Raw genomic sequence first — 17,079 nt, forward strand, 5'->3', positions numbered from 1 at the left:
TGACCCTAGAGACTGGGGAAAGTGAACGACGTCCGGTCCCTCTCAAAAAGCAGTCCGGGTGGGTCCTGCGGCAGCGCCTCAAGACGTTCCGCTCTGGATGCTGAAAAGTAGCCATTGCCGGTGGAGAGACAAGTTTGGCAAGAGGGTAAGAGGCGGCGGCACGATGTGTTTGTTTGTTTGCTTTTTTGGAAAGTTGGCGGGATTGCGGATGTTTAATCCTCCGTGCTTTCTACGTACCGAGAGGCTCGGTACTGTGCCAGCAGCTGCTCCAAAGAAAACGCGTTGACTCATGTGCAGGTTTCTTCGCTGCGATAAGGTGTCCCTGCGTACCTGTGGGCGGAGAGGACGATTTCCGCGAGGGAGGGCTCGAGCCAATGTGAACCGCAGCCAGGCCTCCTTCAGAAGATAAATCTGTCAAACAGAGCATAAGGGATCTACTGGCCGATCTCTGGGTTATTCGCCATAGACTAGACTAGAGCAACAAGGCGATTCTGACCCCCCAGTGGTTTTAGAATAGCAACATCCTCTCATCAGTTTAGGCAGCTGGGGTTTAGAAAGCATTGGGTAACCAGGTATGGTCTCTTGTGTGAAATGGCTTTACGCCTTGTTCAGTTCTGGTCCTGGAAACCCCTTTCCTAGGTCCAGATTGTGCTCGGTCAGGGGCGCCTTGTTTAATTCAAACACTATTGTTTTTTGCACCTGGCTCTGGTTGGAAGATCTTGGGGTTCTTCTAGTGTGAAACCATGTCTATCTGACACCAGTTTGGATGGTTTTAAACAAGAATTCATGAAGGCTATTGGTGAGTACTAACCCTGATAGCTGCGTTCTGCCTCCACTGTTGCAAGCTGTGTGCTTCTGAATAATAAAAAAGTAAAATACCAGCAGCTGGAAACAATAGGAAGGAAGAGTACTGTTGTGCAATGGTGGATGTTGCAGTTTTCTCAAGGGCCTCAGGTTTCCTACTCCTGCTATTAGGTCTTGAAGTTATAGGTTTTTAAGAGGGTAACATACATCTGCGTAGCAAACACCAAAACAATAAAAACATGAAATCTTTTAAAGTGGTAGAGAACTCTTACTTTAAGCTCCAAGCAAGGTCCCCTGCCCCCTTCATAAAAGCTCAGTTGACTGCTCAGAACTTCAGAGGTTTTCCTTCCAAGGACTCGAGGTTGTTTCCCAGCCCTGATATGCAAATTTCTTTTAATTAAAGTTAAGGGCGAGACACTTTGAGCTGGCCATCAGGCAATCGCTTTTCCCACCTGCCTTGCCCCACCCTCCAGGCCTAGAAGTCTTTCCCAGACCATGACTTTGAGAACAGCAGAAGCATCAGGAAAGAGGAGTTCAGGGATTTTTAAAAAAATATAATTTCATAAGTTGTGTGTCCTTGTTTCAGTTTGATCCTTTTTCATGGTTTTTCATGTTTTGTGGTTTTGTATGTTTTTGTGGTTTTTTTATGCATTGCGACTTGCTATTTTTATTGATTATAGTTTAGTAATTCTTTACTGTATTTACTGTATTAGCCTGAATATAAGCCTCATTCCCTCCCCCCCCCCAATTCCAACTGTGTGGCTTATATTCGCGACCTTGTGGTTTGCAGCCAGGAGCACGGGGCAAACAGCGCCAGGAGCACAGCAAAGTGGTGTCCGCCCCAAACATAATCCCCCGTCCTCTCCCCCAAGGCTGGGAAGGGAGAGAGCAAGGAAGGGGAAAGGCTGCCGACAACACAGTGCCCCCCCCCAGTATGCAGCCAGGGGCAGCGAGGAATGGGGTGACTTATATTTGGGTATTTTTTTCTTCCCCCTCCCCTCCAAAGGTGTGGCTTATATTTGGGTGTGGCTTATATTCGGGCCAATACGGTAAGTGTAAACTGTTAAATTAATATTTGCTGATATTTAATTTTACTGTTTACTATTCTAATGGATTATTGGATAATTCTTTATTTGATATAAGTTGTTTATTTTAAAGTTATGTTTTTATTGTGACTTTTCTGTATTGGATCAGATTGTTATTAGGTGTGTGATCTTTGTTGTATATTTTGTTGTTCCTTCGGCTTGTAAGCTGCCTTCTGTTTAGGGAAGCTTTTAATGTTTAATAGATTATTGCATTTTAATGTTCTGTTCTGTTGGAAGCTGCCCAGATTGGCTGGGGAAACTCAGCCAGATGGGCAGGGTATAAGTTTTTGTTGTTTTGTTGTTGTAATATAGAAAGGTGGTGTGCAAATTAATTTTTCATTTCATCTCACTTTTAGCTAAAGCTCTTTCCACAAACTTTCCCATTCATTCATTCATTCATTCATTCATATATGGAAAAGAAGTGGGGACATGCTTGCTGTTCCTCTTCCCAGCTTGAGTGTACCCACTTATCTCACCACCATGTGGTTGGTGCAAAGTCTGGATAAGGGACCCTACATGTGTACAACTATACAGGTGCAGGTTCCTCTCTGTACAGTTTGGATCCCTAATCCCATGGTGATGCCTTAGGGGTCATTCCACATCATTTCAACGTGGTCATGCCATCCACCGTCTCAGATTGTGATGAAACTTGCTGTACACCCTTCCCTTATGCTTGAAATATACTTTTGGGGGGAAAACCCCTGTAATAACCAATATTATTTTAGATTTTAAGATGAACAACTTTCTTTCATTAATTTTTTCTATTACACCTATGGATTGTAGGAAAATTGTACCCAGTAGCCATTTCCCCCCATGATGTCCAAAAAATGTAAAATTTTGTTTCAAGACATAAGAGACCATTAAATTTTATTCTTCGTTGAGAAAGAGCATGTCTTTGCAATAATTTTCACCATCAAAACTTTCGATTCCATCGTGCTCACATGCTGAAAATTTAGGTTTTCTAAACCTAGTTTTTCCACCAAAAAACTACATATATGGGATTTATAAAATATTTTGAGTGCTGCTGTATTTTTTCCTGAAATCCTCATCATGTTATTGAGCTCTGTGTAAAATTTCAAAGAGATCTGATCATTGGTTATGGAGGAAAAAAAAATGTTCACAAGGCCAAGGATCTCAAGAGGGACAGAAACGCAGATTTCACGAAACTCGAAGTGCTATAAAATCAAAACCGTTTGTGATAGAGGGGAAAAATTTAAGGGGGTTTCTTTCAACCATAAGGGAAGGGTGTACACCAAGTTTCATCAAAAGCCAAGACAGTGGGTGGCGAAACCCTTGTTTTTTGTGTTGATTTGATGTGGAATGACCTTTAGGTTTTAAAGCTGGATGTGTGTAGGCTCAGCCTGGGTAAATTTGTGGCCCTTACTGGGCTTGCCTGAGCAGCAGGAAAGCCAAACCCATCGCTCTACAAGATAGCTTTAAAATAAATCTTCTGGTAGGATTTTACTCAAGAGTAGAATTAAATAGTCCTCGCCCAGTTGTTTTATCTCACACAAGAAAATCAAGTATATGTGGCAACTGAGCTTCCAGAATAGTAAACTGTCCCTGTAGAACATGTATTTTAGAGTACTTATGCTTCATTACAACTTGCTGCACTTTTATAATCTACTATCAAGGGGGTCTAAAAAGGGTGTGGGTTGTTATTTCACTCTTTCAGTGCCTGCTTATTGACTGAATTGAAATTCCAATCCCATTCTGTTTTAATGGCTGTGACTGCAACTAAGATTTGGAAGTTCCTGTTATGGATTAATTCACCCAGTGTGAAAATATTGGATGCCTATGAGACGCCTGGTTATTTCCATCCTCACATACCGAATTCTTGCTCTATCCTCTTTACCACAGATGGCTATTTTCCAATTTATGGGAGTTAATCTCATGTGGGATTCTTTGATGAGATGAATGATGACATGTAAATTTCTCTACCGCTTCTGGTCTTGCTCAGTGCAGCCACTGGGGAACCTAGAAAGAAGTGCTTAATTCAGGGGTAGCCCATGTGGTCCTCTGGATGCTGAGCTACAGCTCCCATCATCTCTGACTTCTGACCATCCTGGATGGGGATATTGCGAGTTGAAGCCTCACACCTGGAGACACCACACTGGCTACCTCTGGCTTGGATAAATTTCAGGGAGGTAGGGGGAAGTATTTTGAGTGCCTTACTGTCTTTTTATTCCTATGAGCTCGGGAAGAAGGGTAAACATTCCCCTCCATTTTATTCTCACAGCAACTCTGTGAAGTAGGTTAGTTTATTTGAAAAACAAAAACAAAACATGAGCAGGAAACCATAGTCATCAGGTTAGGGAGGGTTTCTTTGTCTAACACCACTCTCCTAAACATGCATTGCATATCTCCCTTGTTGCAGTTGACCTTATGTCAAAGCAAATGCATTTAGGATCAAAGCCTAGGTGCATATACACACATCCAGCAATAGCATGAAAAGAATAAATTGACAAGTCTGAAGGAAATGTTTGTAACAGATGCACCCTGTTACTTCCTTATATGAAGCAAGATGAAATAACATGTATATGTAGCGTATAAACAGTGCTTTTTTTTCTAAAAATATATATATTTAGGGGTACTCATTGAAATACTGCCCCTCAACGAGGCCAAACTTAGATTCACAAAATGTTTAGGGGTATGCATACCTCTGCGCCCCCCCAAAAGCATATAAATTTGTTGTTGTGACAACTGTAATCTCTTACCCTATAAATTATTTAATTTACATTTTTTAAAATTAAATTTTCATATTTGACCCTCCCTAGCCTTGACTAGTAAGGGCCAAGTTTTAAGCTAAAGGTGTCACAAGACTCTGTTGCTCTTGCTGCAAGAGATTTAACACAGCTACCCCCCCCCCGGGGGGGGCAGAAAATAGGAGTCACCCCTTGTTGGACAGTATACTTTGTTGTGTCACTCATAGAAGCTTCACTCATGGAACAAACTCAAGGGGAACCAGTTGTGACAGTTTGAAGCAGAAGAGGCTGTGATAAGCAATGATTGGCTGGGTACCTGTGATGTCACAAAGTACTCTCCCCAGAGCAGTTTTTCAGCTTAACAGCAAATTTTCTTAAACAAACAAAAACAAACAAACGGAGATTAGGGGTGCATTCTTGTTCAGATGTGTCATTGAACAAACAGTGCTTTAAGCCAAGGATGAGGAACATGTAAACTTTTAGATTTTGCTAAATTACATGCCCCATCATCCATGACCATTGGCCATGCTAGCTGGAGCTGATTGGGTGTTTCAGTCCAAGAACATGTGGAAGACAACAAATCCCCCACCCCTGCGTTAAACACAAAAACAGACCACCTCTGCCAGCCTGAAATTGGCATTTGCTGAACAGGCATATGTTATTTGAAGAGTGAAGTCAGGATCAATATATACAGGGTGAAACAACCCCTCCCCCCCCCAAATACTGTCTCGTTTTTATGTAGCTATGTATGCACCCTGGATTTTGTTGTTGATTTCAGATGCAGGCCTGATGAAATAATTCATACTGAAAAGCCATACAGTACATACAGCACAACCTTCCCACCACAGAGATCTTTTTAAAAATGTAGTAATTGGAATGGCAGGAAAACTGGAATAACGTATCCCTTAGAAATAGGACAGACAAATGGGAATAATAGCAGCAGAATTGAGCATGAGCAACTGAGGACAAAGAATAGGCATGGGGAAGAGGCGAGCTCAGAAATGGGAGCTGGAAAGCTGGAGACTTGGTGCAAGAGTGCGGACATGTAGGGCAAGACTATCTTACGGTGTCCTCACAATCTGGTGCTCTGTCGACATTGTCGTCCAAGCAAGTCTTCCCATTGAAGCCTGCACCCTTCTGAAGAATGTCTGAACCATCTCTCAAAATCACTGGGACGATAGTTTGTGCCAGAACCTAGGGTCCTGAATTCCCAAGCTAACCCCCTTGAGTCTCTCCACTGCCCTTCTACTTAGGAGTAAAGTGCAAGCCACAAGGTGGTTGAGCATCAAACACATTTATTTCACTTTTATTGAATACAAGAACAGTGAGCACACACGCATACACCACCAAGCACTGAAAGAGGATATGACTGAAAGGGGCGGGGGGACAAAAAGAGGAATGGGGTGCAAGATGGCCAGCGGAATTAGTGAGGAAGGAATGACAGAGCGTTGCAGTTGGTTGGTAAAGTGCTTCTCAAATTAAAAAAGAAAGAAAGAAAGAATATAATTAGTAATATTATTCATGCAATTGCAGGGCAGTTTCGGAATCGACTTAAGGGATTTGGCGCAAACAATCAGTTTCGTCTCCCACGCCCTTCAGAGGGAAATGCCCAAAGAAAAGAATAAAGAGTGGTCAGCTGCGTCTGATGGAAGCAGTAGTGAAGATTAAGGTAAGAGGAAGCCATAACTTTAAAAATTATGCATGGCTTCAACACTACCACAGATAATAAATATTATATATATTTATATATATTTATATAGATGTCTATATATAAGCCACATCCTGCTAGGTGAACCAAAAAAACTATTTTTTTGTTGTTAATGGCTACCCATCAGACAAGCTGCGGGAAGAATCTGAAGGAACAAGTCTATTTTAGCTTTCCTCTGATTGCCCAGTTGGATTTTGATCATGAACATGTTGGGCTTGATGTTGTTTACCTCCACAGATTTGAGTGGCTGACTCACTTATCCCAATGTATACCAGTGTAAGTGGGAATATGCTTTCCATCTAGCTACTCAACGGTGACTTTTGAGCTGACATTTTTTTCTTTTTTTGAAAGTCAAAATCAAAATGCAAAGTTTGAGAAGGGAGGGTTACCTCTACCCCCGAATTCCCTGTAACAATATCACCAAGATCCCCCTGGGTCTTGGTTATTCTTAAAATTAAGAGCACAAGCTTTTTTGTGTTCTGTTAAGATCAATTTAGAGTTCTATGTAGTTCACATCCATATGTGCTATTTCTTTGCTTTTCGGTTCTGGGGTATTACAGGATCCCTATGAGCAACAGGAAGTGAACAAATTAATAACAATCCTGAAATAAAACTCAGGGAGAGAAGCATACAGTTGGATACAGAAGTGGCAATGACTTCTACATCAAAGAAAGAAGTCCGTTTATGTTCTCAGTGCTTTATGTAGGACATGTCTGCATGCCAGAAGCAGATCCAGGTTTAGGGAACTGTAAAGACCAATGACCCCATGCTTTCTATTGTAGCATGCTTTCTATTGTAGCAGTTTACTGTATGGGAAACATCCACTTGACTATTTTCAAGGAGGCCCTTTTACCCTAAGACCTCTAGATCCCAATCACAGACACTAATTAAGTGTCCTTCTCCAGCTATCATATGTGTGTTGAGGAGGGGAGATGTAAAAAGGCAAGCATGGTGCAATATTTGTTTCTCTTTCTCAATGTCTGGAGCCACCGGCTACTTCACTGGTTCATTTTGGTTTGTCCCCCTTAACATTATGCATCTGCTGTCACTCTCCCTCAAACAGTGGATGAAGGCAATTTGTGGAAAGCAGTGAAGGAAACCTTCCAAGTACCAGGTTCCATTTGTAGCAGAGCAAGTTCCATTTGATGCCTTCCTCATCCACGAGCAGCGCCTGCCCTTATGGTGTGCACTGGTTGTCCCTTTCTGTAACTGAATGGATGTACTTTCAAAGAGCCAGCGCTTCACTTGTCCTCTGGTTCTAGGTTGACAGTGCTTAGAAGGAAGCCATGATGTTTTCACCCTGGTTCCCCACCTGCCGGACACTCTCCACAGAAGCTAGTGTCACCCTGGCCAAACACAGTCATGCAGCATACAGCAAGCACGATGGGGATGCCTCCTTCTTTGACCTGGACACTCCCTTTGGAAGGCTGAGTCCTGTGGCCAGTAGGTCTGAAGGAACCACTTTATAGTTTTGAAAAACGGACACACAGGGCATCTTTGCTACAGGTAAATATTTAGGTCCGAGAGATCAAAGCCTACTAGATACTGAAAGGCTGTGAATGAAGCAATCTGACCTAATGCCCCCAAGGTGACCTCAGTCTCCTGGGCCCAGGGGAGGAGGGAAACCTTGGCACGCTTAAGTGACTAACTGGGCTGCAGTAACACTGATCCATTCTTCCTCGACTCCCTCTCCAGGTTGCTGAATGGTGCCTTATCACCAACCAACCAATTATAAACACTACTGTGTCACTATGTCAGTCCCTTTAACAAGAGCACAGAGCAGACAAATATGGCCAGCAGAGATAATTAGTGTTTGTTTTCTTCCTACTCTGTTTTCATGGGATATTGGCATGATCTAAGAGTCTTATAATACATCAACCACGGTCAATCAAATAATTATAATGTAAAAATGCCATTGTCATACTTATCAGCACTGTTTAATTTGTTTTAATATCGTTCCCCACCCTCCCCAGTTATATATAATATACATAACTTAAAAGCACATCCATATGAAACCTCTACAGGCTGGATTTTGATCAAATATAGAAATCATATTCATATTTTGATTTGTTTTAAGTGAAATCCAGTCTTAATGATCTTCAGAAGAACAAAGAACCGGATGTGGGGGGACGAAAGGTTGAGAAAGGAGGGGCAGTTTGGGGAAATAACAGAACCAAAGATGAAGCAACAGAAGTGGCATGGAAGTGGGGAGAAAGGGTGATCACCACACATCCCAAATCAGAAAATAATTAAACAAGAATTATACAAGTGAATGGTTTTTGATTCATTCCTATGCAGGGAATCAATTTGTATTTCTGCTTGTTTTGCTTGTTGGTTTCTTGCTTTGTTGCAAAGCATTCTTGCTTTTCCATTCAGTGTGCAACAAATGAGTTATGTATCCTTTAAATGTAACATGCAGGATGGTGGTTTATTGTATTGTTAATAATAATATTATTACCATCGTGACTTTTTTTTCTCTTTCTTTTAGATCAGTCCAGTCAATTCTTCAATTTATTTGAAGAGGTGGTTGGTTTTTTGTTTGTTGCTGATGTTGCTGTCTGTAATTCATCTCCAGCATATAGCAGCAGTGCAAGGATGCATTTTGTTTCCTGTATATATAATATATAATATATTTGCTATTCCTTTTTTATTTTTATTTTTTTGTCTCTCAACATTATTCTTGCAGCCAGGACGTTCTATGTCTCATTGAGGAATCCAGCATAAAGGCCCCTTCTTTTACTCCAAAGTTAAAATAGAGATGCCAACTTTTAGAAACACGAAGGTCAAGATTCCTGTACCAGAATGAAAGGAAGGAGAAAGCACAATGTAAGCATTTTATCAAGGCAATAAGCAAGACTGTCTCTAGCAGTTTGGTTTTCTGGGACACCTTTTGCTATAATGATGCAATGGGGCGCTGTCATTTTGAAACCTACACATCAGCTGTGGAATTTCTGCATGTTGCAGTGGATTCTAGAGTATGTTCTGGGGTGATACCCTCGGTCAGCACAGACTGTCAGCCAGGCCTAGCTTTTGCGCTGTGTGATGTGCTGTAGAAAGGGCCCAACATTTTTCTGCAGATGCACATCACAGAGAAAGTGCAGTAATGATGAGCAAGCTGTCTTTTGGGAAGCTTGGTTCTGGGAGCTAGCTTCCCAAGGAGGCACCTCTTCTAACCATTCAAGGAACTTCAGGGTTCCCACTGAAAATTACTGGTCATCCAGTTGCAAAGGTTTGCCCTTTACCCAAAGCTAAATAAAAGATATAGCTTTATGCTGCAGCTCACCACTTTGCCATGGCCATGATAACCACCTAACCAAGCACATATTGGTGTGGCTGAAGTTTGGAGGGCTGTTGTCTTTTGAGGGGAGGCATTCTTTCTCAGTAGAGGTCTGCCTCTTTTGACAACTACAACATACCCAATTTGTGTATTGTTCTTTTATTCTCCTATGTTGCCTGGCCTCTATAGTAAGCTAGAAGTTACATCTTATAGGGCCGACTTCCCCCATCTTTGCATACCTGAGGTTTCTTGTCCCTTTCCTCTGGAGATGGTTCTGTTTCTCTATATACTACGGCTTTGGTTACCAGCATGTCAGGATGCTGCAGTTTTGCCTCCTTGATTGCCAAAGCCAAAGCCTGTGGAAACAAAACGCTGAATGTTAAATGACGGCTCACTTGACTTGCTGGAAGGAGGTAGCAACTGAAGATCATGTAGAAACGAGAAAAAGGAATGTTACTGAGGATGCATAGAACTCTTATTCATGGATCAAGAAAACTTAACATTCTTGTTGCAGATTTTTCCATTCAAACCTGTGGCTTGGATCTTTGGAACCACAAATGAAAATAAGTTCCTAGGAGGTGGCTTTAGAGTTCCCTCCTCTCCCCCGTATTCCCTGCAGAGGGCTGCGGGGAGACCCCTTTGAGTACTGTATACATACATTTAACTTCACTGGTGCCCCATTTTGGACCATTATTTCCTCCTCTGGCAGCCCAAAGCCCCATTTCATGCTTTTCAAAAAGGTTCTAGAGAGGCATCACAGAGAGGAAGGGGTGGGCAATCACCTGCCTTCCATTCAGTTTTGAGGATCCAATCCTATGTCCTTAAGAAAATTCCTCTACAGTTGTAACCCTCTGTTACTGTATGTTGCAATCCCATCTTACCTCTAGTGTATGGCAGTATGACTGGACTGAAATTGCAGTTGCACCCCCTAACCTACACTTACAACTACACAGTGATTATTCTAAAAGGACAACACATTGCAGAACAGTGCTGCAGGAGTTTAAAAAGTTGCACCAACTGAAATTTCCTCTTCTATGTGGCTACCAAAAGTACAGAAGTTCTAGTGTAGGCTGGAGCATCCCTGTTCTAATATGAAATATTGCAATTGTTTTAGCTTCTCTTGTTGGATATTATGATATATGTGATTTTAGTGCTTTTTGATATTTTTCTTTTGTTTCCACCTCTTCTTATAATTTACAAATTTTGATTAAAAATAATTAAAAGTAATAATAATATGAAACATTAGAAGTGCATTTGATTATTACTCTTACTACTACATCTTCCATAGGCTCACAGTGGCACCCATTTCAATTTTTCTTGGCTTTTTAGTTGTTGCTGCTTTATAATTATTTACTATGAAGGAAGCCTACAGTGGTTTTACTTAGCTTATTGTTGATTTTATTTAGTTCATAATTAGGTTTTATTACAATCAAGTGGTATTTAAATGTTAGTAAGTAAATAAAAGGCATACCTCTGGATTTATTTTGTGTTATTGTGACAATAAGTTAAGTCTACCTGTCACAGGGTGATCAGTACTGCGGTTTGCTATAAGCCAGTAAAAATATGTGAGGCTGTTATTTCTACCACTAGCTTTCTATGTATAGGGAAGGATTGATCTGGGGATTCTGGCCTCCTTAACCTTTCCATAAATACAGGGATGGAAAGCTTATTTCTAACAATACTGACAGCTTCATTCAGACTTCCTTCACACCTGGTCTTGGTCCACATCTTCATCTCCTGTTATGATGATTCGCTTTTCTATTCTGGTTTCAGAAAATCCTCCTTTCACAGTCTGAAATAAGGAAAACAACACATGTCGAGTGTTTATACAGCACTTCCAATGTTTAAAATGTTTTGTAAGTTACCTTTTCTCTCACTCAGCCACTGCAATTCTATGAAGGTTATTGCAATGATTCCTATTTTATAGATACAGAGTTGGGAATAAGAAACAAAAATAATAATGTCTTCTTGAATAGCTTCCACGTGGCTCTTAGTTTTGCAGTGTCTCAAGTTGAGTGGTCTTACTTGGCGTACACACTGCTATTCTGGTACTCCTGCTCCAGTCTTACCTTGGTAACATGAGTGGTTGTGGAGGTGGAGAGGGTTTCTGCTGTGGCACCAAAAAGACTGGAGAAGGCTTCTTTCCCAACAGCACTGCTGGTGATCTGCAAAAACATGCAAAGCATCATCCACGTCAGCAGACTGCCAGTTTTATTAAACATGCATACCGGGGCGAAGGATTATCATGTAAAAGTGTCTGGGCTCCGATTTTTTATTTTTTTGGGGGGGGGGAGTGGTGGGATCTGTTTGTTATTAAGGAAGGTCATAGTTCAGAGAGAGAATGTGTTTTGCACATAGAAAGTCTCAGGTTCACTCTTGGGCATCCTGATTGAAAAGTTCTCTTTGCAAACCACTATACCAGTCAAAATCACACAGTACTACTGGGTGCTAAATAAGCCGCTATGACATTGTATACGGCAACCCTTATATCTTCATTGTATTCTAGTATTGCATTCATTTGGGAGTTGCTTTTTTAAATAAATCAGCTAACAGATGTCTACTAGTACCTATTTTGTTAACAGTGCAATCTTATGCATGTGTGCTTAGAAGAAAGTCCCATTGCATGCAGTGGGGTTCACTCTCAGGTTAAGTGTATACAGGACTGCAGCCTGAAACAATAATATTAAGCTAGACACAGTCAGAATTCAGGTACATTGAGTAGAATTAAATATCTGCCCAGATTAGTTCCCTCGACCTTCTGGTAGGCTATCTGAAGAACATCTCGGCAGCATTCCAACAGGCTCACAAGGACAGCCTCTAGCAGACATTTCCAGGTAAAGTGAAATTGCAACAGAGAAAGCTCTGTGTTATCTCCTAACAGATGTTGAAAATAAGAGGGGCCCACAGCAGGCCTTAATGAGTAGGAAACTCACTATAATTGACTTGTACAACTATAGAAGTATCAGATGACCTTTACATATTATGTTGGCTTTCTACTTCATCATTGTTTTCTGAAAAAGGAAGTAAAGCACGGAAGGAACCATACTAGTAAAACCCAACCCCTAAACTTTCTGACTGACAGGATATTCACTCACAAGCATGACAGGAGGATCAGAGCACCTATCAGCACTGTCAGACACATGCCATTATATTCTCATATGAGTAGCTGCGAAGAAGCAAGTGCATGAATCAGATTATAAGGGCAGAGAGACAGTAGTTTGTTTGCTTGCAGTCACTGTGTGTGTCTCTGAAGGTTGATGGCTGCCAAGAATGATAGAACACTGGGCTTATTGGTCTGCCAGTAGTAAATACGTGTTTCATATGCGTTTTAATAATTTTGTGCAGTACTACTACTAATAAATAATTTATTATTTGTACCCCACTCATCTGGCTGGGTTTCCCCAGCCACTCTGGGCGGCTTCCAACAAAGATTAAAAATACATTAAAATGTCACACATTAAAAACTTCCCTAAACAGGGCTGCCTTCAGAAATTCATTGGCTACCAATGGCCTCACAATTCATCTCAGTGGGCTTACATTAGGGCACACTGAAGATGGTCTACTATTCCTATTCTGTTTTTCAAAAATCGCCCTAAACCTTGTTCTTCCACTACTGATGCTAGAAAGAAGTTGGGAGGGGTAGCCTTAAGAAATAGTATGTGTGTGTGTGGTTATGCAGGATTTGGGGGTGATTATATGGCTACAGGAGGGATGGGGAATGTGCTCTGGACTAAAACACCAATTGTCTCTGACCAGTAAGCATGCTGGCTGGGGCAGATGGAAGTTGGAATCAAAGAACATCTGCAGAGCTACAGATTCTGGTCTACAGCGCTCTAACATAGCTATACCTCAAAGGCCCAGGAATGTAAAATCACTCACTGGAGAGATGGAGCGATGGTCTGTTGTTCCCTTCCCAGCCTTGGTGCTGTGATCCTGAAAAACACAAGGTGGGTATGCATATAACTAAAGAGAGAAGTGAGGTGTCCTGATCGCACAGATCCCCCTACACACGAACAAAAGTTTGCATATTGGGGTTTCTTTACGACCTTGGGCCACATGCAGTTGTTGGAAGCAGACAACATGACACTTAGGGCATGAATAAAGGTGCACTTCACTCTGGAGTCACACAATTGTGCCCTACACAGAAGCAATGCGTGAAATAAGGCTTATGTTGTTGCCAGATGTGGTTTTGAGGGTTGCAATAGAACCTTCAACCCCAGATGCACCCAGTAAGGAATACTTACTGAGGTTGTTGATATGGTTTCCGTGCTGACAATATGGGAAGTGGTTATTGTCTCCTTTCCGCCTGTGGTGGTACCATCAACCTAAACATGAAAAGGGAAATACGATAAGTCAATAAAGTTTACAGGCTAAGCACAAGTGGCAGTCTCTAAGAAGGTTAAAAAGAAAACACTTGCCCTGATTCACATGCCAATGAAGAGCTTCAGCAAAATTCTTCACCCAGTTAAAGTAGAATACATGAATTTACGTCCATCTAGTCTCATCCCACCTACTTAGGCTAATAACTTGGTTATGGATTGGGCTATTACTGCACTGGAAGTATCAGAAAAGATGGCGCTTGTGGCGAATTTGAAACTGTTATGTCATGTTTTTGTTTCACAACCAACCTATCGAAGGGTTAAACCAGACTCCTGGTTAACTGGCAGCAACATTCCATGGGAGGCATGGCCTGCATGGGGTTTAAATGGAAAGGGGACAGTTATGTCAGTTGGCGGTTGAGGGTTTTTTGTGTGGGAGCTTGGGTGGTTGTGGAGAAGGTAGATTTTAGAGTAGATGAAGTAGTGGATAGGTATTCTGTTATTTGATTACCAAGAACGTTACCTGTGAAGTTAAGTTTGTACCAATGTTACCAGAAAGCAACCATTAAGATTCAAGCCAATAAATATCCATCTTTAAAGTGTCACATTAGTAATCGTCTATTTCGTTTTCCAGCTAAGGTATCCAGGAACCCAGGTGGTGGGGAACTCTTTTAAACTGTCAAAACTGCCTTTTAGAGGAGAAAGGTTAGTTTGTGGCTGAGAGTGCACCAAGAAATGAGGGGGCTAAAGGAGGAGACAGGTTCTGAGTGATAATAAAGTTACCTCAGGAAGGAGGCTAGCTTTACAGTAAGGGAGTTTCTAGTGAAGGGAAACCCTTATCTGAGTGCACATAGGAACAGTCTTATTTATAGCCCCAAGTCTATATAGGTACCTGGTCACGTTTAGGCTGGAAGAGGACTCTCTTTTATTTTTGAAAACCCACAAGTGCTAGAGGGTTTAAAGAAAGGCTAGAGGGATAAGTGGGAGGTTTGATTTACCTCAGAAATCCCTGTTAGTGCTTTTAATAAATTGAGAGGTCAGAGTTATAAGACGGAAAGTAAAGGACTTTCGTCGCAGCGCTCTTCTGAAAATGCAGGCATGCTACAGGCATATAAATGAATCATTCTCATTTGATAACCTTCCAGTGCAACTCATCTGAACAGCACAGCAATCCTTACAGTTAAACAAATGCAGTACAGATGTGATCTTCGTATGATGCTTTGCCACTAGAGATATGCACTGGGCCCATGCTTCATGTGCTTTGACCACAGTGCCGTGCTGCAAGATGTTGTTGTTGTTTAATCATTTAGTCATGTCCGACTCTTCGTGACCCCATGGAACAGAGCACGCCAGGCACTCCTGTCTTCCACTGCCTCCCGCAGTTTGGTCAGACTCATGTTGGTGGCTTTGAGAACACTGTCCAACCATCTCATCCCCTGTCGTCCCTTTCTCCTTGTGCCCTCCATCTTTCCCAACATCAGGGTCTTTTCCAGGGAGGCTTCTCTTCTCATGGTGTGGCCAAAGTATTGGAGCCTCAGCTTCAGGATCTGTGCTTCCAGTGAGCACTCAGGGCTGATTTCCTTCAGAATGGATAGGTTTGTTCATCTTGCAGTCCATGGGACTCTCAAGAGTCTCCTCCAGCACCATAATTCAAAAGCATCAATTATTCGGCGATCAGCCTACTTTATGGTCCAGCTCTCACTTCCATCCATCACTACTGGGAAAACCATAGCTTTAACTATACGGACCTTTGTCGGCAAGGTGATGTATCTGCTTTTTAAGATGCAATCTAGGTTTGTCATCGCTTTTCTCCCATGAAGCAGGTGTCTTTTAATTTCGTGACTGCTGTCACCATCTGCAGTGATCATGGAACCCAAGAAAGTAAAATCTCTCACTGCCTCCATTTCTTCCCCTACTATTTGCCAGGAGGTGATGGGACCAGTGGCCATGATCTTAGTTTTTTTTATGTTGAGCTTCAGACCATATTTTGCATTCTCCTCTTTCACCCTTATTAAAAGGTTCTTTAATTCCTAAACTTTCTGCCAGCAAGGTTGTATCATCAGCATATCTGAGGTTGTTGACATTTCTTCCGGCAATCTTTATTCCGGCTTGGGATTCATCCAGTCCAGCCCTTCACATGATGAATTCTGCATATAAGTTAAATAAGCAGGGAGACAATATACAGCCTTGTCGTACTCCTTTCCCAATTTTGAACCAATCAGTTGTTCCATATCCAGTTCTAACTGTAGCTTCTTGTCCCACATAGAGATTTCTCAGGAGACAGATGAGGTGATCAGACACTCCCATTTCTTTAAGAGCTTGCCATAGTTTGCTCTGGTCAACACAGTCAAATGTTTTTGTGTAGTCAATGAAGCAGAAGCCTTGTCAAGGCGAAGGGGCTTGAATAACTAGGAGAAGCTATGAGCTATGACAGGTCATAGTGGAGAGTTTTGACTATATGTGATCCACCTGGAGCAGGAACTGGCAAGCCACTCCAGTATCTCTGTCAAGAAAACTCCGTGGACAAAGACAACAGGCTGCAAGATAAACAACTGCAATAAAACAGAATAAAATACAAATGTTACCTGCGTAATTTCTGTTGCAGTGATTCTGTGCTGCACAGAGGCTTCCGATTCTGCTTTTTTTGCAGTTTCCGTTTTCATGGAGGACTACCAAAGGAACAAAAGAATTTAGCAACAATCCAACCTGCATTTAACTGAACAAAATTGCTAGTTTGTGCACAATTCCCTTGCCCCACCTTGCACTTTGTAGGCTGTCATGGATGAAGTTATTTTAATTGCACAGAACTTGCTTAGCTTGAGTTCAAGCGTTCTTCTACTGCAAAGAGCAAGTGCAGTTTTCAAACAGCAGAGAGAACTGGCTGAAAATATGAAGCTCAAGGATGTTGTAGAGGACTCCAGTAAAGGTAAGAGAATGTAATTAAAATTCAATCTGGCAAAGTAAGATGATAACTGCTGTAACTTACAGTAAAAGGGGTGGGGAGATGAATTTAGAACTTTGCATTTTAATGCAAATCCCTGCAGTTCAAACAAACAATTACATTGGAAGGAGTAGATGCACATAAATACATTTGCTCGTGCAAATATAGGACATTCGGTGAAGCAAATTTATAGGACATTTGGCTTAACTGTATATTCCCACAGACAGTATTGCTTTCCCC

General features: G+C 41.7%; 1 protein-coding gene and 1 long non-coding RNA gene across 11 annotated transcripts in view; one reads left to right on the forward strand and one right to left on the reverse strand.

Annotated features, from left to right (window-relative positions):
• The first annotated feature begins 7 nt into the window (after positions 1 to 7).
• LOC118088347 (uncharacterized) lies at positions 8 to 7,699 on the forward strand. The gene is made up of 3 exons (XR_004692984.2): positions 8 to 145; positions 6,128 to 6,263; positions 7,565 to 7,699. It is a non-coding gene; the product is annotated as an uncharacterized LOC118088347 (long non-coding RNA).
• Positions 4,985 to 17,079, reverse strand: part of EPB41L1 (erythrocyte membrane protein band 4.1 like 1) — a 184,066-nt gene continuing 171,971 nt past the window's right edge. For 9 of the 10 annotated variants that reach the window (XM_060277260.1, XM_060277261.1, XM_035121902.2 and 6 more), the window contains 6 exons: positions 16,484 to 16,567; positions 13,824 to 13,904; positions 13,459 to 13,512; positions 11,649 to 11,744; positions 11,291 to 11,371; positions 4,985 to 9,935 (listed from right to left, as the gene is read on the reverse strand). In XM_060277260.1, the coding sequence (XP_060133243.1) occupies positions 9,780 to 9,935; positions 11,291 to 11,371; positions 11,649 to 11,744; positions 13,459 to 13,512; positions 13,824 to 13,904; positions 16,484 to 16,567 (552 nt within the window). In that variant the 3' untranslated portion in view covers positions 4,985 to 9,779. The remainder of the gene's footprint in view (positions 9,936 to 11,290; positions 11,372 to 11,648; positions 11,745 to 13,458; positions 13,513 to 13,823; positions 13,905 to 16,483; positions 16,568 to 17,079) is intronic. The other variant, XM_060277259.1, reaches the window with a different exon arrangement.

This window comes from Zootoca vivipara, chromosome 7 (genome assembly GCF_963506605.1).
Source record: "Zootoca vivipara chromosome 7, rZooViv1.1, whole genome shotgun sequence".
In the NCBI taxonomy this organism is placed as follows: domain Eukaryota; kingdom Metazoa; phylum Chordata; class Lepidosauria; order Squamata; family Lacertidae; genus Zootoca; species Zootoca vivipara.